At 37.4% G+C, this 26,500-nt stretch overlaps 1 protein-coding gene across 1 annotated transcript in view; it reads right to left on the bottom strand.

The window, feature by feature from the left end:
• Nucleotides 1–26,500, bottom strand: part of LOC122809190 (myelin-associated glycoprotein-like) — a gene marked incomplete in the record, with an annotated part of 1,534,034 nt that overhangs the window by 816,149 nt on the left and 691,385 nt on the right. Inside the window, 1 exon segment of the mRNA XM_044080498.1 lies at nucleotides 18,588–18,866. Within this exon segment, the coding sequence (XP_043936433.1) occupies nucleotides 18,588–18,866 (279 nt within the window).

The following is a 26,500-nucleotide window of genomic DNA, read 5'->3' as shown; positions in this document are numbered from 1 at the left end:
CAGTTGACTGTCTGGGCATCTAATAGAAGAGATTTAAGTATATCTGACAATAATTGATTATTAACCATGTCAAATGCTTTGGAGAGGTCAATAAAGAGACTGAGAACAGTAGCTATTGTTACAATTTTTATTAATGCAGTCTGAAAAAAGGATAAGAGAACAGATGTAGCATCTATGGAGAAGGCCCTAAAAACCATGTTGGCAGTCCACAAGTAGGTGATTTTGGAGGAGATATTCAAATAGTTGACTAGAAGGAAATACATCTCTCCATAATTTTTACTAAGGGAAAGTAGGGCTATGGGTGGAAGTTTGAGAGTTCATTTGAGTTGCCCTATGCAGTGGGATAATATTGAGAATTTCCAGAGAGATGGAACTTTCTGTGGTTCTGTTAATTAAGATGGAAAGAGGGTATGCAAATGCTCACTCCGGCTGCCATCTGCAGGTATTCAGCTGGGAGGAGGTCAGCTGATGGAGTGCATGGTTTGAAGTTTAAGAAGTAGGTGTATGACAGATGTTGGAACAGGCTGCAGATGCAATAAGTGGAGTAAATTGGTTGGCAGGGGTGACTCAGTGGTGGTAACTGGGTGGTAAGCTGTTAGCTAAGGATTTGAACAGTTTTGAGAATAATTTGTTAAAAGTATGAGCAATTTGGTTGGGAGAAAGTTGTGTCAAATTAGAGGGGGTAGGTGTTTTGGATTGTCCAGGATGGAGCAATTTATTTATTCCTGACCCAAAATTTTGTGAGTTTTGATGTCGGGTTTGTTAGCATTTCAGGTAATAGTTTTTTTTTACATCAAGAATATTGGTTTTATGTGGCATTCCTGAGCTATCTAAACTTTAAATGATCAGTTGGGTTTTAGTATTTCTCCATTTCATCCAGATTTTGTTTCTCAGTCATTTTTTGCTTTGTCTCATTTGAGAGCGGAGCAGGCTTGTTCCTAATTCTAACAGTCTTGAGGGGGCATGGGTGCTCAAGGACTTGTAAGAATTGTTGTTAAAGTAAGAGACTGTTTCGTAGAGAGGTAGATATTTTAGGGTGACCAATTGCAAAGCTTTGAGCTCTGCTTGAATGTTAATTAGGTTAAGCTTTTTGTTCTGGATGGTTCTAAATTTATTTGAGTAGGAATTGTGGTCTTTGTCTGAGGTTTATAAAGGTAAATAGAGTGGTCACTAATATCATCAGGAAGTATGCCTGTTTTATATGATTGGTGATTATTGTTGACTAGTATCCAGCCTAAGGTAGTTTGTTTTGTTGCCAGATTTATGGGTTCTGGTAGGTAGGTGATGGTTTGATAAAAGCCATAAAGATTTATGTGAGTTGTTGGTTTGTCAGAAGTACAACAGTTCCAGTCAATATTAAAGTTTCCAAGGACTATGGTTTCTTGTGAGAAGGATGTGGAGAGCCAGTTAAGGACATTTTCAAGAGTATTTATGTTATTGCCTGGGGGGATGTAATAGCAAATGATGTATATGGATTTATTAGCATTAATTTGGAGCTTGGATATTAAGATCTCAGCATTGCTAGGTGAGGGATGTTGAATATTTAGTGAGGTGACCTGTAATTAAGATTTAAACAATATTGCTACCCCACCTACCTTTTTTTTGGACGGTCTAATCTGAGATGTTATAACCTGGTGGGATGATTTCCAATGTCCTTAGTAACTGGTTTGAGCCAGGTTTCTGTAAGACATAGGCTGCATCAAAGAATGTAAGTCTAGCAGGACATGTAGCTGGTAATTTTATTATTTAAACTATGTGTTGAGGTGGGCAATGAGAAGTGAGTTAGTGGTAGTAGGGGGGTATGAGAAATAGAGGGACAGGAAGATTGGGAATCAGGGATGGTATTGCAGGCCCTGGGTTTGGGTGAATGTCACCATGTATCAGCAGGTGCTGTTGAGGATTCTGTGAAAGTTTTACTAGTTTACATAAAATGGGGTCAATTTTTCTGGTTTGGAAATACTTAATATGGGTTAATCTATGAAACTGTGACAGAAGGGAGATGATGAGGATGTTATGTTACTGTGGGTTTGTGAGGCTGAAAGAGAGAAAGGGGTTGTTTGTTTTAAGGGGTGTTTAAATTTAGTAGAGGTTAGGAATTCACAGCATGTGAGGCTATGGGATAGAAATAGAGTGGCAAGAAGTAAAGACAAGAGGAGCAAGTTTGGTGTATTAGGTAACCCAGGGATTGACATAATAAGAGGAAGTGGGGTAGGCCACAACTAGGAGATTAAGGTTGAAGAAGGCCAGTTAAGAAGTGGGTCTATTTATAGAGAAAAAAAGATAATAGGAAATGTGTGAGTGAATTAGGAAGAAACTGTTAAGTAGGTAATGAGATGGTGTGAGCTATTGGTGATATGGGTTGGGGTGTGGCTATAGAAATATAAGGTTAGGTGCACTGGGGATGGGTGAGAATTGGGGGTAGGGTAGAGGAGGGAGTGAGCCATGAGGGCTAATGGAGCGGGCAAGAGCAATAAAGGTGAGCACAGCAAAAAGTATCGGCTATCTTTCGTGTTTTGGCTTAATAAAAAGTATATAAAGTGAAATATGGGGATCAAAGTATATTAGTTTATCTAAAAATGTAGGTAATTTAGCAAGGTGAGAGTGAAGTTTCCATATGTTAAGAAAGGGAGTAGAATTGTACTTAAATTACCAAAAATGGGTTTAAGACCTTGGGATAGATAGTTTTACTGCTAGAATTTGATGTTGGTGGATGCTGCACCGTGGTCAGAGGTAATAGCAACTAGGACAGGTAGGCAAGAAGCTAATTCGATGTAATAAATATAGGATGAGGAGAAAAAAGACTGGAGGGAGATGTTGGCTATGGGTCTGTGGTAGGCTGCTAAATCTCACATGGGAGGGTCAACAAGCAAGTGTAGGCATTACAGATAATGGTAGTAAAAAGGTATTTTCAACATACATGTACAAAAACTTTAGAAATAAAAGTTGTTATGAAGCCAGGCAAGGAGTCAGCTTCAGGGGTGTCTTCAGGTTCAGCAGGAGGTTATCCTTTTAGTTTTGAGGCAGGGAGGGAACACCCGATGCACTTAACTGTAAGAGAGGAAAGAGAGAACATTGAGTTAGACAGATTTAGGGAATATGGAGCGAGAGGAAGAGGGGGAGGTTAAGATAAAAACTATAATATTTGTAGAAATTGAATTACTAGAGACATGCAGAGGTGAGAGAATAGTAGAATGAGGGAAATGAGAAGTATTTAAGAAATGTAGTAACAGAGAGCAGTAGCTGGAGGTCAGGTAGGACAGCTGAAGGTGGCAGTACAAACGTATATATTACATACTAATACTCTACAACCCAATTTGTATATCCATTTCATCTTCTGCATGAGATGGAAGAGATAGGAATAGCAGAGGTCAGCCATAAGCGGTGTTAAACAAGACAGATACAATAGCACATTAATTACACAATGATAGGGGGAAAGAAAGTACATTAAATACAAACATTAGCAGACACCACATGCATTAGTCCCTTTTTGTCACAGCGAACCACTTTACACTAAGACCTCAGTATTCTATGCCTAGATGTGCCTAATACTTGATACTTAGGCAAGCATTAACTGCAAAATGGCTAACCTTAAATAAACCACCTTAAGGGTAAAAAGAGACAAACACCCTTGCTACATCACCTGCGTTTGGCACCTAATTCACTCAGGACTTTAACATCAAAATTGTAACTGAATATCCTTTTAGTTTACTAGCCACTAAATCTACTACAAATCATTAAGCGCTAGCCTCAGAAGTAAAATATAACCACCCTTTTAAAGGCTTTGATTGGCACCCAAGAAGATCTGAGAGTAAAACAGCAAACTAGCAAAATAACTTTCTTGTGTAGCAGCTACGATATCCTTTAAAGTTTGCTAGCCAATAAAATATACTACATATTGTTAAGCTAGCCACGGGAAAGTACAAATATTACCACCCTTATTAAAAGGCTTTGCAATTAGCACCTTAGTAGGTCTGGAGCTAAAACAGCAAAATAAAAGAATAGCTTTCTTATGTAGCAGCTATGCAATCTAATTCCAGTACATTAAATGCAAGCCACATGTCCCATTATTACAGGATACTGATACTGTATTTGTGAAGTAATTGAGAGAAAAGCGACAATAAGAAATAAAGAAACGCTAAGGTTTGCCTGTTAAATTATATTTCCTACTAAACTAAAAATAGAGAAATTAGTTTCCATAACAACAGTCTAAAGAAATGTTGGCCTTTAACCATGATCCACTACCTTGAAAGTTATAGTTAGCTGCGTAGTACATAGACCCAGAATACCACTGGTGCATGTCGTATCTAAATGCTAGCACCAACAGGAAGTAAGAAATACCAAATTAAACACACTTCGTAACACTAGCACTTTAAAAGAAGCTGCGTATTGATAGACCTTTACTTAGTTTATAAACAAAATGCACTCTCTAAGCTACGAGAGATGCAATATAACTCTGGCACAGTACAGCGCTCTCACAATAAAGATACTGTAAATGATTGTTCCTTTACATTTCTAGGAAAAACAGTTTCTACATTGAGTAGATTCAAATTAACATAGAGCTTAATGATAATACCTACCAGCAGTCAAATCTAGCAGCCCAAACTGCAGACGTAGTACCAGGGAGATGTGGACACTATGGTACTGAGTTCATACCTGGTAAAAGTAAGTTCGGGGCAGTGATCAGCTAGGGGGAGGGGAGATAAAGAGATGTAGTGGCCAGATCGAGGGGCCCAAAAATGGGAAGGAAGGAAACACGGGAAGGGAGGAGAGTAGTAAGATAAGTACAGCAAAAAAGTATCAGCTATCTTTTGTGTTTTGGCTTAAAGAAGTATATATAGTGAAATATGGGGATCAAAGTATATTAGTTTATCAATAAATGTAGGTAATTTAGCAAGTTGAGAGTGAAGTTTCCACGTGTCAAGAAAAGGAGTAGAATTGTATTTAATTACCAAACATGGGTTTAAGACCTTTGGGATAGATAGATAGTTTTATGGCTAGAATTTGATGTTGGTAGATGCTGCCACCTAGTGGTCAGAGGGGTAATAGCAACGAGGAGAGGTAGGCAAGAAGCTAATTTGATGTAACAAATATAGGATGAGAAAAAAGACTGGAGGGAGATGTTGGCTATGGGTCTGCAGTAGGCTGCTAAATCTCACATGGGAGGGTTAACAAGCAAGTGTAGGCATTACTGATAATGGTCGTAAAAAGGTATTTTCAACATACATGTACAAAAACTTTAGAAATAAAAGTTTTTATGAAGCCTGGCAAGGAGTCAGCTTCAGGGGTGTCTTCAGGTTTAGCAGGAGGTTATCCTTTTAGTTTTGAGGCAGGGAGGGAACACCCGACGCACTTAAATGTACAAAAACTTTAGAAATAAAGGTTTTTATGAAGCCTGGCAAGAAGTCAGCTTCAGGGGCGTCTTCAGGTTTAGCAGGAGGTTATCTTTTACTTTTGAGGCAGGGAGGGAACATCCGATGTACTTAAATGTACAAAAACTTTAGAAATAAAAGTTTTTATGAAGCCTGGCAAGGAGTCAGCTTCAGGGGCATCTTCAGGATTAGCAGGAGGTTATCCTTTTAGTTTTGAGGCAGGAGGGAACACCGATGCACTTAACAGCAGTCAAATCTAGCAGCCCAAACCGCAGACCTAGTACCAGGAGATGTGGATGCTATGGTCAAATAAAAAGCCAGTATAAGTAATTCAAACAAATATTAGATCACTTCCACTAATAACCATTTAAAGACATATTCTCCCCATTAACACTTCATATACATTTCTATTATAGTAGATAAAATTAAGTTCACAACCTATTTTAAAAATACAAATTACATATGCTAAACGCAAAAATTATACTTAAAAGGTTTACAAGTGTTTACGTTATCTTTCTAAATCTTTTAAACGTAAAATACATTTCAAAGAACAATGGTCATTAAGGCCAGGACTGGCAAAAGCATTAACTTTGAGCAGCCAATAAAGCTCCCGATCCTCTAAATGGAGGGGCCAAGGACCTCCTCTGATATTCTTGCTAACATTATCAATTATTAGATAGTTAAAATAATGCCCAGGGTTCTGAAAGACATGTTTAGCTAAAGTATTCATTGTATTGGCTTTCCCAGTATTATATTGGTGTTTGTATACTCTCAATTTAAAGTGTCTCCCTGTTTTCCCAATATAGAACCCTGGGCAACATTGGCATAAGGCAAAGTACACAATACCACAACTTTCACAATTGAATTTACCTCTAATCTGGTATGTAACATTATTAAGAGTAAAAGAACTAGCAACCATCATAAATTTACAGAAATTGCATCTGCCACATTTTGTCATTCCCACCTTTAATGGGTATGCCCTAGTGTTATTTTCAAACATATTCTTTAGGTTATTCCCTCTTTTAAAGATCAGCCCAGGGCTAGCACTCATTTTTTTGTTGGATGAAAGGATCATCCAACAAGATGCTCCAGTTTCTCAATAGGACGTCTCATAGAGACCCAGCATCCATAGAGAAAGTGGTAATAAATTTAAAAGTATGGTTATTACCAATCTCATCTACCATGCATCTATTTAGTTCCCCAACCATAACATCAACCTGACCATTAAATGCCAACCCATTTAGGGGCAATTCCATTGTCTCTTCCATGGTTTTATTCAGTAAGAGTTTGAACCAACAACTAACTCTTTTTTCATAGACTTCATTTATAATGACATCTATTAGTGTTAGGGGGTAGCATCTCTTCAAAAACATATTTTTAAGAGTCTCACATTCAGACATGAATTCAGAGGCTAGTGTGGTCATCCTAGCAGCCCGTACAAGTTGACCTTTTATTACCACTTTTTTCTGGTGAAATGGGTGGGAGCTATTGAAGTACAATAGTGTATTGGAGTATGTGGGTTTTCTGAAGATCTTAGCTGTATAGCTCCCATTTATAAGATCCTTTGATAATTCAACATTTAAGTAGGAGATAGTCATCATCATCATCATCATCATCCCCTTTTTCCCATTTACATGGGGTCGGAGTATCATATTAACTGTCGCCAACTCTCTCAATTCCGTGCCACTCTCCTGCCTTCTTCAACACTCATGCCTGACTGTCGCATATCTTCTTTCACACAATCCATCCACCTCTTTGCTGGATCCCCTCGCTTCCTCTTACCTTCTTCCTATCTGTCCCAAATCTCCCTCACCAGATTGTCTTCTGCTTTTCTACACATGTGGCCATACCATCGTAATCTGTTTTCTTTGATCTTTTCTGCAATTGGAGCTACTTTGGCTTCTGCTCTTATGTTCTCATTTCTTCGCCTGTCCCGCAGTGTGCATCCTACCACCTTTCTCAGGCACTTCATTTCCATCACCTCTAGCTTCTTTAACTGTTCTACCTTTACTGCCCAGGTTTCTGTACCATACAGTAGCACTGGGCACACCACTGTCTTATACCCCTTACTTTTCAGCTTCTTTGTCATTCTTCTGTCATAGACTACACCTGATACTCTATGCCAGATGGCTGCAGCCCCTCTGATTCTAGCTTTGAGCTCTTCATTCAGACTACCCTTCTCCTCAACCACCCCTCCCAGATACTTGAAGCTGTTTACCTGTTCCACTATCTTCCCATCTATCTCTATTCTCAGCTTCTTCTGATTTCCCAATCTGCTGCCATTATCACAGTCTTATCTGTGCTTAGTTTCATCCCATGTACCTTCAGATTTGCATTCCATTCTCCTATCCTTTGCTGAAGTTTTAGCTCAGAGTCTGCCTGTACTGCCACATCGTCTGCATACAGCAGCTTTGTTGATCTGTCCCCTCCAACCTGTTTGCTGATGTAGTCCATTACCAGTATGAACAGCAGTGGGCTCAGAGCTGAACCCTGGTGTACACCCATTCCCACTGGGAACCCCTCAGTGAGGCCAAACACTGTTCATACTTGAGTCACTGGGTCCTTGTACATAGCCTGTACTAATTCTACCAATGTTTCTGGGACTTCAAACCACCGCAGTACTGCCCAGATCAGCTTTCTTGGGACCTTGTCATATGCTTTCTCCAAGTCTAGGAAAGCCCAGTTTGACTCTCTCCTCTTCTCTAGTTTCTTCTCAAGTATCTGTCTCAATGCAAACATTGGGTTAATTGTGTTGCATCCTGATCTGAATCCGAACTGTTCATCTCCCATCTTACATTCTACTATTCTGTGTATCCGTTTATCAATCACCCTCTTCAGAACTTTCATGCAATGTGGTAGGAGTTTGATGCCTCTATACTGTCCACAGTTGTGGATGTCCCCTTTGTTCTTGTACACTGGCATGAGTATGCTTATTCTCCAGTCATCTGGAATACGCCTTTCTCTCCACACTGCAATTAGTACCCTCAGGAGCCATTTCTCCTAGCTCACCCAGCATCTTTATCATATCTGCTGTGACCTTATCTGAGCCTGCTGCTTTCCCTGACTTCATTTTCCTTAGTGCTGCTCTTACTTCTTCTAAGCTGGGCTCCTCTTCTACTCTCATTTTAGGCTGTTTCTGGGGCAGTACCGCTTCTGTGGGGTTTTCTTCATTCAAAAGCTGCTGGAAATGCTCCTTCCATCTGCCTTTGATGTCCTGTGGGCTGGTAAGCAGGTTGTTGCTGGAATCCCTTATGAAGGGTGTCTGACTATCTTCTTTATCTTTCTGTCTTTGCCTTGCAAACTGGTATAGTTTCTTTGTGCCCCTTACTGAGTCACTTTCCAGAAGCTGATAGAGTGCCTCTGATGCCCTATTTTTTGCTATTGCAACTTATTTCTTAGTTTCTTTGTTAGCCAACCAGTAGTCCTTCCTAGCGTGGTCAGTCTTTTCAATCTCCCACTTCTTCCTGCACTCCTTCTTTCTTTTGATTACTTCCTGCATTTCTGCATTCCACCACCAGGTTTCCTTATGTACCTTATTTCCATACCTGGCTCGGCCACATATCTTTTTTGTAGTCCTAACACATGCTGTTTTTAGGCGCTGCCACTCTTCTTCAACTCCACCTATTTCCTCCTCTTCTTGGGGTGCTAGAGCCCTGAGTAATTCCTTGAACTGCTGTACTTTCTCTACAGTCAACTTCCAGGTCTTCAGCCTGGTCTCTGTTGACCTTAGAGCCTTCTCTGACCACTGCTTGCAGCTGATTGTGGCAACTACTGGTTTATGCTGTGAACCGACTGTTTCACTGGGGATGACTTTGCAATCATGGATTCTACCCCAGTGCCTTTTCCTTACCAGGAGGAAGTCTACCTGAGTTGCATGTTGGCTACTCTTGTATGTAATCTTGTGACTGTCTCTCTTTCTGAACCATGTGTTGGATACTATCAAGCCATTTTCCAGACAGAAGTCTAGAATGGCTTCTCCTTCTTTATTCCTATTGCTCCAGCCATGTGGACCCAGGCAGTCCTCATATCCTGTTCTGTCTGTCCCGATATGTGCATTTAAGTCACCCATTATCAACACCAATTCATGTTGTCCTGCTTTATCTAGTAGGTCCTGCAACTGCTGTCTGAATGCACTCTTTTCCTCACTATCACAACCCTGCTGTGGGGCATATGCTGAGATTATGAATACCATCCTATCATTACACTGGAGTCTGATTGCCATGAGTATGTCATTAATTCTGATGATATCCCTCACTGACTTCTGAAGCCTCTGTCTCATCACAATTCCTACACCATTTCTAGCCTGTCCACCACCTGAGTAGTAGAGTCTGGATTCCAAGCCAAGTGGCTTTGTTGCAATAGGAGTAGTGTCAACCCTAAATTAAAATGTAAATTTAAGGATTGATGTAACCAGAAATGGTACTGATAAAGTTTTCCACATCACCTAAATCATCGAAAAATGATGAATATGTCATCCAAAAATCTGGTGTACTCGAAAACTTTGTCTATATATAAGGAATTCTTAAAAAAGAATTCCCCCTCCCAATACGCCATTACACAATTAGCAAAGCTTCCCCCACAGGGGGAGCCCATAGTGACACCAGTTTGGTGCAAAAAATATTCACCATTAAAAATCAGCATGTTATTATGTAGAACAATTTCCAACAAATATTCTATAAGATCCACTTCAGATGATAGGGCTCCTTTTAAGGAAAGAAACTCTCTGACCCAACTGATGCCAAGGTCATATGGGAGTCTCTACTATTCTTTCAAACTGATTTAACATTTGGCCTCTCTGAATTAAACCTTACCATATATGTCAGTGTTATCATCTTACTAAACTCTCACAAAGATATTTACCTGTGTTCAAAAAAGTGCTTGACTTCAGAAACCTATGTAACTGGTCATATAAAAATTATACGCTCATCAATATCAGCAAATCAATAATTGCTGATATGCTATAACTAATAAGCCTATCACCTCTAGAAATATTGGAGCCATCTAAAAATCAAAACCAAACAAAACCAATTTGGCAACTAAACCAGTAAAATAACAACAAAGCCAGAGGTAATGCCTAATACAAATTTGTAATCAATTAGCGCCTTCATCCAAAATAATGTACTGAAACTTCCTCATACAACTTAACACTGAGACGAAAATCACATTTATTCAAAACCAATCCCAGTCACATGTCTTAGTAAAAGCAATTAAAACATCCTACTTAATAGGTCACATCATTATTACATTATTAAATAACGTTACTATCATATGTTAAAAAACTATACACACATAAAATATATAAAATATATATAATATACATTTTAACCAACTGATATCCAAAAACTTGTTATTAATTAAATACTTTGATAAAAAATCCTTGATTGCAAATAAATAAATTATAATGTAAAAGCTCCTAGAATCTGCCAGACCATGAAAAAAATGTAAAAAAAAATCTTAGATAGTCTTAAATCATTCAAACTATTCATGTCATTTAAATATGTGGTTTGTATGGCATTTAATGTAATTTGCCAATAAAGTTCCTTAGTCTCAATAGTTCTCCCCATCATCCTCCTCTCTCAGGGTTAGGTACTCTTTCTAATATATAAAACACATTTTTTAATGTTATCATATACCTTTAAATGCATATATAAAGTGTTAGTGTCATCCTTAGTTTTGATAGCATAATAATGTTCACAGATCCTACCTCTTAGCTGCCTCTCAGTCTTTCCCACATAAAAAACAGTCACAAGACATGCATAACACAATGTAAGCAACACCCTGGGTTTTTACAATTACATTTGGCATTACTCTTTATCACTTTTGGGTAAGACTGAACTATAATACTTTTACTATCACAGATTTATCTAAACTGAGGATGGAATCTGCATTTTACCATGCTATATTGATTATTATCACAAAATAGTTATTTCCACAATGTTTTTTTAATTCCTAACCCTCTTATAAATCAACTTGTAAAACTCCAAATTTCCTCCAACTAACACCAAAGGATTCCATCATTATACACCAGTTCTTTATAATAAGCTGTTTAAATTGTTCACGACAATTGAAATAAGCCAAAACCATTGCTTAAACAAAATTCCTCACCACAGTGTTATTGGTCATGTTAACAACCAAAGGAAACTCTTTTAAAATAGGAACATACTAACTAGTTCTCCAAATCAACGCTCCTAACCTCAGAATCTAACTGGTCTGGTTAACCCCACTACAAAAACATTTTACTCAACAAGCCAGCTTCAACTGTTTACACAGAGTCCTCAGAAGGTAGGCTCAACAACCTTACAAACTGGTCTTTGACCAAATTCCTTTTTTGCCAGTAAGGATGGTAACTTGTAAAATTTAAGTAAGAATTAGAAAAAGTTGGTTTATAATAGTTTGATTCATAGGTTTACCGACATAATGTTGAATGCTAAATGGTTGAAACTGAATTGGTTGAACACACTATATTGAATGATCAAAATGTTGAAATAAAATTAGTCTAAACACACAGTGTCAAAAGTATCAAATTTACCCATTTCTGCACTGTAGTGTGATCTCAGAGTTGATATATTTAAGTAGGTGGGTTTGGAGGGCTGGGTGCTGGGGGGCATACCCCCCTTGCAAAATAGTAGGGTTGATCTCATTGCTTTTTCAATGAAATGATTGTAGACATTTTGATAATTCAATGTTTTGGGTTGAGATGTTATTTTTCAACCAAATGACTATTAGACATTATGAAATTCAGCATTATGTCAGTAAAGCTGATTCACAGGTACTGTCCACATTAATTTTAGTATCTAAGTAATCCACACTTTTATAATCAATGTTCACACTTTAAAATGATCCATAACTATTCACTGCATTATGCATGTTCTAATATTAACGTCACATAGGAATGATAAATGACAGTAGCACTATTTAAAATGACTGCTATACCTTATAAGTGCATGAAGGTCATTCAATTACTCAGTTGCTCAGATACAAAAGTGACTCAGTTTCATGGCCCAGTGCTGACAATTGTGGCCTTTGTTATACGGCTCACATCATAACTACCTCTTTCAAACTGTTTAATACCAATTGTTATGCTGTGTGACAACTCTATTTATATAATATAAATAATGCAACAGTTTTTCAAACACCTGATCTGATGTACATAGACTATTATATATATCATCATAAATTATGTCAATTGTTTGAGTTCCAGTTTTGTTTAACAGATTTATATATATATCATTTATTTTATACTTTTAGTCTCTAAGTCCAGGTCATCGATGAAAAAGATCATCTGACCAGCTCTGTTACCTGTTCTGCAACTACTGAATGAATGAATGAATGAATCGGTGAATTAATTAATAAATATTCTGATAGGGCTGTGTATTATTAATTTGTTTATGCAGCAATAGTTGCATTTGTTTCTTTATTGGATTAATTATTTGTTAGCCAGCTAAAGGATTAATACTGAAACCCTTTACAAATATGACTTGGCACAATGATAATAATATTCAGGTTTTTTTTTTTTGTATTGTAGAGGTGAACATATTATTTATTTCAATATTGGCCTGGGATAAACAGAATAAATACATGGCATTATATTCAAAGTGAATGTCAAAATGCAATGCATGCATATATTGCATACACAATGACTGTCACAGATGGCTTGAGGGAATAAAGATAAGATGCACATGACATTTTATACAGGTAATGGCAAGCAGCATGGTTTAATAACACAATGGCACTGTCTGCAATACTACTGGGGCAGGGGTCATCCATACATACCTTTAACGAGGTCTTTGTAGAAGTACAGTCTGAGGAGACAGCCTCACCATGCAGAACATACAGCTTTTATCTGAGTGCCTTTCATGACCCACAACCTTTGTCCATAGTGCATACAACATTCAAAATGTGCATCACATCTGAGGTGTGCATAGCCATCACAGGGGAGAGATACATAGAAGTAATGTATATCCATAACTCAAGAAATATCCCTGATATGACAATGATTGTTTGCATTAACCAGCCAATGTGCAGGTAGCTGATCCAGCCATAGCTGGCTGCTATTCACAGCATTTTGGAGTTTACAGTAGTTAAGAGAACCTATTATCTTTGTTCTACATTATATACATTTCCATGTCTTCCTTTTCACAGCCTTGTCGTATTAGTGTGACTGATTTTTGTATTACATTGTAGCCAGCCTGATAGCATTAGGGATTTTGGGACAGTGTAGTGACCACCTAATGAACATTTTTATTGCAGTCTCATAATGATTCAGTATGTGCAAGAATTTAATTAACATTTAGGCTACCTTCTAATCTCAGAACATGCTTGGCAAGCACAACACATATACAAACACAACAAGGAGCATTTCCACAAAAATAACTTATGCTGAAGCTGTTAAGAAAACACTGAATAAGTCTCCCAGGCTAAAGGTTAAGAAACCTAATTAACACAGTAGAGCAACCACCTTCATATTTCACACCTACACCTGAGAAACATACTTCTAAGAGTCACAAGAGTTCAAAATCCAAGCCCTTATAATCCAATGAAACTGCATCAAATCATTGTAATATTTTAGTAATAGGTGACTCTATTGTAAGATGTATGGACACCAGCAGCAGTTAGATGTATTCTGAAGCAAGGATCTGTGAAATAACAAGAGCTCTTAGATCCTTTAATCCTGACAAGTATGATTATGACCTGATAGTGGTCCTCATGGGGCGAATGATTTTAGAAACTCTACTCAGAAGGACATGCAGAAGGATATGATTGAGCATGCTAAGTATGTGTCTGGGGCAGGAAGGATAAAAGTCCTGAATGGTATTTTGTCATCACCTAAAATGATGTTGAGATTCATAAACAAGAGAATTAGCTTTAAATATTGGCTATGCAGTTGTGTGTTATTCTAGGGGGAATCCAGGATGCATATGCATGGGATGAGATGCCTAGTAAGGCTTTCTGCTTTGCCAGCAAAAGTGTAAACATCTTTTGCCAAGGCTTTCACATTCTGGCTAAAGTTTTTTGCTGCCCCATAATGATTTTTTAGGAAGAATGCATCTGATGGACTTTCCAACCTAGTTAATTCTAATGTGGCTCTACTCAATGTCAGGAGTCATAACAAAACAAAAAAAAGGAAACAAAAAAACAAATTTGAGGATTTCCAGCAGCTTGAACACATTCATATAAGTGTAGTTACAGAAACATGGTTTCAGAGCAATGAAAGCACTCCATCTATTCCTGTGTAGTGACTATTACTTCTTCAGATCACTGACAATTGTGAGGGAGTATCATTATTTGTCAATGGTACCCTCACCTTACAACAGATTTGGGACACAATATTTGAATTCCTAAAAGTCCAAATAACCATAAACAAGACTAATCACCACTTCATAGCTAGCTAGAGAACACCATCTATGTCCCCTTCTGAGCACAATAACTATCATAATGCATTAGCTGAAATTCCCATTAAACCCAAGACCTTTCTACTCAGGGACATCAAATATCCTTCAACAAACTGGCTAACCTACATTGTCATTGGTCATCATGCCCAGCATTTTGTTGACATTATAAATACTAACTATCTTTCACAAACAGTTAACCATCCTACTAAGGGCTTCAATATTTTTGATCTAGTCCTCACAAATATGGATACTTTTTGCACAGCTCCATATGTATCATCATGTATCATCATGTCTTGTTAAGTCAGACTTTTTCCATTAAAACTGGTTGCACTTCCACTGTAAATAGCTCTATCTTTAAGAACATCTCAAAAGCAAACCTGCAACTACTTGATGACTTAAATAAACTCTGCTGTAATCCTCCTGTGAACGATTCCATTGCTAAAGCTCCTACCTATGCCTCTGACTTATACTTCCACATAAATAGTTGAATTGATAAGACAGTCCATATCTGCACCAAATATAATGCTAAATTTAAAAACAAAACCCTGTAGTGGTATACCAACATAAATAAATTATAGAAAAAGAGAAAGAAACTGCTTAATGCTTATAAGGGATCTTATTTTAAATATTTTAACAGCACACTTAAGCAAACTAACAAAGAGTTTAGGGGGACCATTAGGGAGATTAAAGTTGATTATGCAACTAAAATTGTCACTAAAAAACAAAAAAAATATTGTAAACCTTTATTTAACTGTATCAGTAACTTAAGAACTAATACCTAAAAATGTTCAGAGCTAGTCCACAATAATACTACACTGCCTAACCCAAAGGAAATAATTAATATCCCATTTAACAAATTTATTGCACATTATACTTAATCCACAGTTATAGGTATATTGCAGATTCCACAGTCCTAGATGTCCCCTTCAGTTGCTATGGAACAAGTTCTCACAGCTCTCTGAAAAGCTAAGAATACTTTACCCATGGATCCTGATAACATATCAAGTTGTTTTGATTATCAAAGATAAACAGGGCCTTTCTGAACTCCTACTTAATGTCTTTAATATAAACCTCTTTACTGGTTGCATTCCTGAAGCCTGGAGAACAGTGGTTATAATACAATTAAGTGAGGGTGTTTCAAATACAGACCCCTGTAACTATAGACCCAAAACCTAACTATCCTCATATGTAAAGCTGTAGAGCACATTATTTTAGAATTCATTAAACAGGACATGAAAAATCTCTTAACACTGGACACTTTGGCTTTGTCAAAGGATGGTCCTCATTACATTTTTAAAAAGTAACTGAAGGAGTAGATAGTGGTTCTGCAGTACATACAGCATATCTAGACCCGGCCAAGGCCATTGACTCTATTGTCCATGCTGGCATTATTTGTATACCTGTAAATCTGAATATAACTCCTTATAATGTGCGATGGATAGTTAACTGTTTGTCTGACAAAACCCTTGTGGTTAGAGTAGCAGGTGCCACTTTTGAAAGCAAAAAAGTTACCATTGGTGTACCACAGGGCTCAGTTTTGAGCCTTCTCCTATTTGGCATATATTTCTCAGTCCTTCAGGCCAACACTCCTAGCCTACTAATTTTGCAGATGACTGTAAATTGGGTGCTATTATTTGATTTTCAGCTGACTCACAATTGCTCCATCTTGAGTTAACCATGTTAAACAACTGATGTTAAGAACAGTGGTCTCAAATTACATGTAACAAAATGTAGCAGAGTTCATTTCTGTAAACAAAACAGTTTCACTTTGACCTTATAGAACATGCACCCCTCTAATCAGATGCTATTGTAAGGTATCTAGGCTCTCTTGCTGATAATTCTTTTCATGTAACCATCCCCAGAAGTCTGGAAAGCCATTTATCCAGCCCATCTAATTTCTGAAAGCATCTCCACTAGATTCAGATACGTGTTAATTACCCTTTACTTCTATCTTATCAGAACCATTAGTGAATATAATGTACTTTTTGGAAAGTATTTGTCTAAACATATCATACAACTTGTGAGACCTCAGAGATTCATAATTAAAAAGACCAGTGAACTCAAAAAGCTTAGTTATCAGGAGAGAGTAGCTGTCCTTTCTCAGTATTCAGTATCTTACAGACTATGTAATGTCCATTTACATCTGTGTTTATCCTTTCAAGACATGAAAGATCCAACCTTATAGGACTTTGTTTTTCTTAGCAGAACTAATGGTGCCTCAAATACTTAGCTAAAGGAACTAAAGCATTATCATCTGATAAATAAGACAAAGTGATATGATAGATTCATTTTCTGATGTATCTCTCATCTCTGAAACAAACGTCCACTATATGTCAAGCAAAGTGGCACCCTTATCACCCTCACAGTAAACCTAGATAATTGAATAGGTAGACATATTCTCCCCGGTCTGTTTTATCTTGTCCTGCTTGAGGCTAGATGGAACTTTTGAATAGAGCACTTTGGCTAGGCTTGAAATGGTTGGCAGCTTGATTGCCTGCTTCTTACCTATGAACCTATGAACAGTTAGATGAGGTTCAATGCACAATCTGTTGGTCAGTCAGCTGGAAGTATGTCAAGTACTGTCTCTACCCTGTTTGTTGACATGTATGGCCATGACTTGTAACACTGTTAGCACTTGCTTATTGGGTGGTTATTGTTGATTCTTAGTCTGAAAAAAATGTAAGCCACAAATCAGCCTGCCACTTTGATTGTCATAATTTGTGTATATGGTGTTAGCTCATTGGTACTCAGTTCTTCAGTTGGATGTCTTTATACACTTATGAGCAAGCACTGCATACCACACTATTTTGCCCGTTGTGTAACCACAGATTATATGTCTCTCTGACTTGAGCATACCTTGCACATTGCCTTTACTGCATTAATTTCTTCTACACAATGTGCTAATTATCTACAAATCCCTACCACAGTGTTTTACTGGTTGTTGGAAGTATCATTTAATAAAAAAGGCTGCTTGTATAATATTAACAATGCATTATAACACAGTTAATTCTGAAATGTTGTTAATCATATAGTACTTCATTGTGTACGTAAGGCACATCTTTTGTTTCTCTGTGTGGAAAATAATGACATAAAGGCTGAATTAAAGTCAGTAGAATGATGCTCTCAAACTGCAGACAAACTGCATTATGTATAAAGCTATGAGGAAAATTACTGCGTTCTCTTCATATCTAGCTCTTGATTTCATTTCTTCATCTTACTATGTTAATTTTAATGCATGTTCTCTGCAGTAGAAGATCACACAGATACCAGGTAATACTTAATTGTATTCTAGTTACTTTCTCCACAGCTCAGATGTACCCATATTTTTGGATATTATGATTCTTGCTTAGATTTTTTTCACTGCACTTTTAATATTGCATTATTGTGCATGAATCAAAACAAACCTATACAAGCATGGTACTGCCTTCATGAAATAAAGGCTTGATGGTGTCATTATAAATGGAAAAGGTCACTTTGATATTTACATAGCTGTATTTCTATATGTGAATCTAGTTTAATGCAGCTGCAACTTATTTCTATGTAGTACATGGAGCATGCTGATTATACTGTTTATTCAGAAAATGAGAAACCAGTTAACACCAGAATAGTTCATGACCCAGCCATGAAAAATATTAAACACCCTCTGCTTTACTCTCGAGGTGAATTTCCTGGCATCCATGTCTCAAACACATAATAAAGCAGGTTATGATCTGCGAACCAATCATAATCTTCTATGCCTTCTGAATAGATATCATTGCAAAGCAATCATACATGATTACCTGCTTTGCATTATTAACAGGTTACTGTATGTCACGCTAATACTTACAAGTTGCAGGAGTGACAATCTGTGAAGATCTAGTCCCATGTGAGTTAGTCATTACACAGGTAATAGTCACTTCAGTGTCCAGTTGTCCTGTCAGAATAGTCGTGTATTTATTCCATGATGTTGTAGAAGACACACTGAAGCCTTGACCACTTTGTGTAATTTTCTTATCTACAACCATCCAATAAGACGTAGGCATAGGGTTAGCTATTGCCATACATTGGCAAGATACACTCGCTTGGGTAAAACTACAGCTGGAATCTTCTGAAATAATTGGCTTATCTGGAGAAAAGGAAACATAAAACATCAAATGTATACAGAAACATTATACTAAACTTTATATAGTAACTGCTCAGACTGTTTATTTTCTTTGAAAATTACTGAATACCATAAATTATGCAGAAGAAGTCATCAGATATGTATTGACATACAAGTTAAGTTAGCTAGTTATTTGACACCTGGGTAGATGGACTAGTCCCGAGACTCTTTTCAAATTCTTTATTGGCAAAATGCAATTTCTATATGAAATCAAGGTATATACATCCATTTTTTGAAGTATCATTCCATAGTTACAAAGACACATTCATGTTAATATGATTGAAGCTGTCATGTTTATGGCTTTTAAAGGTTTCAGTTACTAGTTGACAAGGCACTAAACTGTAAGAATACAGCACAGACAGCCCAACAAATTACAGCACACTGGTTTATACAGAGAGAGCACTCCACAAAGTTAAACATAAATGCTTATATCCACAAGTACATTTTAGTTTATACAGACTTCCTCAGATGCATAGATGAATGTATCTCACAAGCAGCAGTTTAAATACTTCTAAATAAATAAATAAATGATGCCTCTCCAATCACAGTGCAACTAATTAAAATGTCAAATTGTGACAGAATAGAATGTGACAGAATAAAATGCATCCCATAAAAATCATGTAATGCATAAATAAATACACACATACACACTAGTTGACAAGGTGTTTAGCTAGTCCCAGTCCATAACATTGGTAGTATCATTCAAAGGATTTTCTGTTTTTCCAGTTGGAGTGTATTTCTATGTAAATGAAGAGTTCATTTCCTGGAGAAAATAGCTAATGCTCGCCTTATTCAGGAATGGAATAATCAAAGTAAATGGAATTGCATGCACTGGCTTTATTTTATTTTATTTTATTTATTTCACAATTGTTAACCAGGTTAGTACAACTGAGTTTGCAAACAAACCCATTTTCAGTGGAGACCCAAAGAAAAAAAGCCCCAGCAAACATAAGTAAAGGTAAAGTGACACTATACAAATATTAAATAACAATCACAATACAAAATAATTGTTAAAAAGAAAAGGTTATTAACTATTTACATTGCAGTAATAGTAAGCAACCCATTTTCAGTGGAGATCCAAGGGGAAAGAGCCCCAGCAAATGTAAGCAAAGATAAACGTACAGGACAAAAACTATTAAAAATAACAATGCAAATACGAAATTAACTATAAAGAGAAACACAAAAGAAAAAAAATTATGAACATAAAGCGTTGTACTAATAGCAGTGGTCTAAATTTACTACATATAAGAATGAAAACAGAAAGATAAGTTTTCAAAAGAAAGAAAAGGTACAGACATTGATAGGTAGTGAGGGGGATAAATAGTGTGGAGAATGGGAGGTGGGAGAGAAAGAAGGGGGCTATAGTAGTAGAGCTGAGGGTTTAGGAGGTTAGTTTAAGCAGAAGTTACTAACAGAGAAAGAAAGTTAGGAGATGCAACAGGTTATACAGTAGGACAGACTAAGACTACCTGTGGTCAAGGCAACAGCATAGTTTCAAGTTTAGTAGGAGGGATTTAAGCTCCTTTTTAAAACAGTGAAAGGGAAGGTTTGATCTAATATGGAGAGGGAGTTTGTTCGAATTTATTGAGACAGAGTATTTGTTAAGTAGTTTGCCAATATTCCTTTTGGGTTTATAAACTGAGAGAAGACGCTGCTCAGCACTCCAGAGAGGCTGGGGTGGAGAGTAGAAAGCAACATGGGAGGTGAGAGCAGGGCAGGCAGGGGGGTTGTTGAATATGGAAAAGGTAGTGTGGAGTTGCGATTGTAGGAGAAGTTGCAGAAACTCCAGTCACTGAAGCTCATTTAGTGAGAGGCAGTGATGTGACGCGAGTTGTTGGGTTAGAATAAATCTGGCAATTTTATTGCATGTTTGTTCCAGTTTCTGCATTGAGGTAGTTTGCATATTGGGAAGGATGAAGACTAGGTAAGAGAAATGCCTGCACCAGAGTGCATTTAGTGGCAGTAGTGAGGAATTGTTTTGTTCCTATAAACTAGTCCAAGTTTTTGGTGTTTTTTTTTTGATAGCCTGTTGTATGTGCAAGTCAACTTTTAGTCAGTCATCTTTTATTACCCCAAGGAGTTTGATGTGTGAGGCAGTGGAGATAGTGGTACAATCTAGGGAGGAAAGAGAAAAGTTGTATTTAAGGTGAGAGACTGTCTGAGGTAGGAAGAGAAGGAGCTGAGTTTTCTTTGGGTTAAGGATTAGTTGATTATTTCTGAGCCATTTTTCAACAGAGATAAAAGGAATTCTGTGTTAGTGTGTGTAGTTCAGAGATAGTACTGGAGATAGATAAGAGAGTAGAGTCATCTGCATATTGTATTACAGATGAGAGACTGCAGGATGAATGTAGATTGTTGGCAAAATGTTGAAAAGTAGCGGTTCAAGTATGGAGCCTTGGGGTACTCCTGTTTGAACAGCAAGGAAGGGCTGCTGCCATCTAACAGCTTGCTTTCTGCTAATAAGGTAGGATTGGAACCAACCAAGAGTAGAAGGAGAGAGGTTTAGGTCTGAGAGTTTGTTGCGACACAGTGTCGAAGGCTTTAGATAGATCAAGGAATAGACAGGAGATGAGGAGGTTGTTGTTCCTAGCTTCTGCAACCTTTTGAGTATAGGATAGTAAGGCAGTCAAGGTATTGTGTTTAGGGCAGAAACCATGTTGCGAGGGGGTGAGGAGATTTTAGTAAATGCGATAGGACAGTAGTTGAGTATGTATACATTTTTCAAGGATCTTAGAGTGTGGTGCGAGAATAGCGATTGGACTATAGTTAGAGGGTTCAACAGAGTTCCACCTTTGTGCAGAGGAGTGGTATAGAAGGATTTCCATATTTCCGATATGGTAGATTCCTGAATGGAGCAGTTGATTAAGACAGATACAGGATATACAATAGAGTCAGCAGCATTTTTCAGAAATTGAGGTGGGAGTTTAACAGTGGACAGAGAGCATGGTTTTATTTTAAGAAGTAGGGATTTGATATATTTAGTAGAAACAGGTCGCAACATAAAAGGCTGAGAGTCAGAGGACTACAGAGGTTTAGGGGGAGGTGAGGGTGACACAGAAGAGTTGGGATGAGCAGAGTTACCAGATGGTAGGAGTTTAGAAATGCTGTCTATGAAGTGTTTGTTGAGTAAGTCTGCTGTTTCAGAGGGAGAGTGATAGGGGAAAGGGTTAGGGAAGGTAAGAGAACCAGTGTGGAGCAGGGAGTTGATAGTACTCCAGAGTTTTTGGGGGTCATTTGGGTGAGAGCTTTGAAATTTAGTGGAATAGTGGCATTTATCGAAAATAATAAATTTTTACATGATTTCTGAGTTGCTGATAACCTTGGAGAAAGGTGGGAGTTTTAGTGGTTTGCCATTTTTTCCATAGAGCATCTATTTTACGCATCAAAGCATGAGTAGCTTTGGAGAGCTAGGGTGCAAAATTAGACTTGGTTCTGATTTTGCGACTTGGGGCAAGAGAGTTTAGGATATCAAAGAAACTGTGGTTGAATTTAGTAACAGCATCATTGAGCAGGGGAGTTTTTAGGAGAGACCAGTTGACAGCAGAGAGTCTATAGTTAAAGGTTTCAGGGGAAAAGTTAGTCAGTTTTCTACAATATCTGTAGAGATGGGGCTTAGAGAGATGAGGAGAGTGTCTTAAGATAGAGATGGGAGAATGGTCACTAATAAAGTCAGGGAAGGTAGAAGGGTTACAACAGTTGTCTGGGGAGATGGTCAAGAACCAGTCAATTGTGGAACCAGTAGCATTTTTTACTGTAATGGGTAGGGGTAGTGATCAGTTGTGAGAATCAATACAGGTTTATGAAATGATGGGGTGAGTCACCAATATACAAATATTAAATTAAAATGACAATACAAAATAATTGTAAAAAAGAAACGGTTATTAACTATTTGCATTGCATTGATAGTAAGCAACCCATTTTCAGTGGAGACCCAAGAGGAAAGATCCCCAGCAAACATAAGCAAAGGTAAACATACATGACCAAAACTATTAAAAATAGCAATGCAAATATGAAATGAATTATAAAGAGAAAAACAAAAGAAAAAATTATGAACATAAAGGGTTGCACTGATATCAGTGGTCTAAATTTGCTACTTATAAGAGTAAAAACAGAAAGATAATCATTGTTCAAAAGAAGGAAAATGTACAGGAGCATAATTTAAAAATACTGTTGCAGACATGAAACAAGTGTGTATATGTGTGTGTGTGTGTGTGTGTGTGTGTGTGTGTGTGTGTGTGTGTGTGTGTGTGTGTGTGTGTGTGTATCTGTGGGTCTCTGTTTTCTCAAAGAAATTATTCTGGAAGACACTTGAGTATTTATTTGACATTTGTTTACTGAAAAGTCTGACTGGGCCTAAAAGTGTTCATTTTCAGCTGAACCCTGGGGAGAAAAGCTCCACAATCTATCAAAATTCAATTACACATATTTTAAATCACCAAGTGTCATGTAACACTACAAAACACAGAAGTTAAAAACATTGTAATGACAAAAACACAGAATATATGTTTCATATCTGACTGCAATGAAAAATAATAATGAGTTGGAGAAAAAATAGAGAAGAAAACAACATTAGTCATGTTATTTGTTACATAGATTAGTATCTGGCGAATGAGACCTGAGACAATTATATTAAGGTATTTAAAGACGATATTAGAGATTACATACTTAGAGAGAGTGAGAGGAAATTGAGTGATGCTTTAGTATGAGAGACAGTGTTCATGTTAAGGTTATAGAAGGAAGTAAGGATGGAGAAAAAAGCAGATTATAAGACGCATGCAGGGTAGGTTGTCTTCAGGTAGTTTAGGTGAGAAGGGAGGACAGAGAAAGAGACAAAATAAAACTCTATAGAGAGAGAGGGAACATGGTAAGATAGTGGGAAAAACAAAAGAAAGGAGTGGAGTAGGAAGTTGGAGAGATTTGTGAGGTGTGACTTAGGTTGGAGGCGGTGAAGTATAATTAGTAAGTTCAGCCAGGATTGACAACAGAGCAGGTCCATGATTTTGTAAAGTATTCTTTTAGGGAGCATTTAAAGATGGTAGGTTAGAAATAGTTCTGGTGGTTAAAGGTAGGGAGTTCCATTTAATTTTCGCTGCTGAGAACGAGTATTGTCTTTGTGCAAGGGATTTATTTGGTTTATTTATAGTGCAAAATTGTTTGTCTTTTGATCTGACATTTCTTTTAGGGAAATATTTGTTGATTAAAGGGGTTAAGATCTTGGCAGGTTAATGGTTTGTATATGATTTTTTTGTATTGTTATAAACTGAATGTAGGAGAGGAGGAGGGGGAGTTCCAGCCAGCTAAGGGTATGAAGAGCTTTACAGTGATGGGAAAAGGAGGCTGCATTAGTAGCAAAGTTGACAATTTTGTTGTAACAACTTTCAAGTTTGTATTTTATGGATGGTTGTAAATTGGTTAGAATTGGGGCTCAATAGAGTAGGGAGGGCAGAAGGTAGGCGTTGGCTAGAGTAATTGTTGTGGGTGTGCTCAGAAAATACTTGTTTCTGTAGAGCATCCCTGGTTTTTTATGTGTTTTCTTGATATTGCTTAGGATATGGAGGTCAAATTTGAGATTATCATCAATTATGACTCCTAATAGTTTGGTATGGTGAACTGATTCAGTTTCCTTGCCCTTAGCCAAAAATATTTTGAAAGATGCTTTGCTAGGGTGTTTATTTCTGCAGTAAAGATGAGGAGTATGTTTTTTTTTTTGGGGGGGGTTGAGTAAGAGTTGGGCTTTTGTAAACCAGGTTTCAATGCATATGATGCTTGTTGATTGACTGATTTCTTGAAAGTGAGTTAAGGTATTCAAAGAGAGCAGATGATGGTATGATGGTAGAGTCATTTACATATTGAATCAGGGTGCCTTCACAAAAAGATAAATGTAGGTTATTAATAAAAATGTTGAATAGTAGATGGCCAAAGGGGTGGAGCAGTGTTGTAGCTATTAGTGTTGTTACCTCACAGCAAGAGGTTATCCAGTTTGATTCTTTGCTGGGGTGCCCTCTGCGTGGAGTCTGCATATCCTCCCTGCATTTGTGGGGGTTTCCATCAGGTGCTCTGGTTTCCTCCCACATTCCAAAGACATGCATTAGGTGGATTGGACACTCTAAACTGTCCCTAGGTGTGACTGCATGCATGCGAATGTGTGTGGTGACCCAGTAAAACCTGTAACTGCTACAGAAACAAGGAGCACTGAAAGGTGCTCATTGCCTGATGTATCACATGGTGCATAAATGGGAAAGAGAGACAGAGCCAAGGATGGATACCTGTGGGACTCCTGTGGAAGTGGGAAGGTATGCTTAGATAGACCCTTGCCATTTTAATGCTTGTTGCCCGTTGGCAAGGTAGCTGGAGAACCACTGAATAGATGGAGATGATTGAGGAATTTACTGTGAGAGACCATGTCAAAGGATTTTAATAGATTTAGAAATACTGTAGACACAAGATTAGTAGAGTTGCAAGTTTTAGTGATAGAGTCTGTAAACAATAGTAATGCAGTGGAAGTGTTGTGGTCTGGCTGAAATCCATGTTGCTTATTGGTGGTTAGCTTATCTTGTAAGCGATACTGGAGAAATTGTTGATGTACATCTTTGTAGGATTTTAGAGAGGGAGGGTAGCTATGAGATGCAGATTCATAATGTTAGTGGAATTACCACCTTTATGTTAAGGGATAATATGTGCCACTTTCCATAAGTTAGAGACACAGGATTCTGTAATTGCTCTATTAATAAGACTGTTAATTAGATATGCTATTGCATCTGCAGCTAGATTTTGGTATTCTTGGGAAAGGTGTTCGACTGAGGAGGAACAAGCTTTTAGTTTATGTTAAGACTTTTTTATGACAGTTACAGAAACTAGTTGAAAGATAACGTGGGTGGAGTTATCTATGTGTGTATTGGAGATGTTGCAGTTAGGTGAGTTTTGTGAAAGAGATGTGATAGGGTCTAAGGTGGGAGAAGTTAGCTGTGTGGGAGGAGTGTGTTAGGTGAGTTTGAGGTTAAGTTGGGTTATGCATGCAATGAAGTATATATTGAAATAAGTATCTGTTTCAAGAGTAGGGATGTCTGGGCATGGGCTGGCATCCCTTTCTTTACCTGGGTTGATAAGAGACAATACGGAAGACCAGAATTTTTGGGGGTTGATTTTATGGATATCATGTAGGTGACTATAATACCTTTTTAATCTCTTTTAAGTTGTTTCTTGACTTGGTTTTGTAGCTGTCTAAGTAGTCACAGATTTTTTGTCTTTTTTATTCTTTTGTCTTTGTCTTTCATAAGGACTTTGCATTGGTTGTTGATCCATGGGGTATGTTTGTTTTTAATTAATTTCGCATGCTATGAGATAAGGTGTCAAGAATATTTAGAAATGATACATTGAAGTATTTAACTGTATCTTTAATAAGATGAACCAGTTAACTACATTCAGTGCGTTAATGAAAGACTCTCTGGGGAAATTGGTAATTCTACAATAAGCAACATATAGGAGACATATATAACTCAATTTACATGTTTAGTTTGAGATGTGCATTGAGTTGAAACTTTACTGACCTCCTGAGCTTTGGTTATTTACTCATCATGCTGTTGTTTTACTTCCATAAT

The sequence above is a fragment of the Protopterus annectens genome, chromosome 8.part0 (genome assembly GCF_019279795.1).
Source record: "Protopterus annectens isolate FY-2018-M chromosome 8.part0, PAN1.0, whole genome shotgun sequence".
In the NCBI taxonomy this organism is placed as follows: Eukaryota; Metazoa; Chordata; order Ceratodontiformes; family Protopteridae; genus Protopterus; species Protopterus annectens.
Note: the sequence above shows the minus strand (reverse complement) of the source record. Positions and strands in the feature narration are given on the sequence as shown.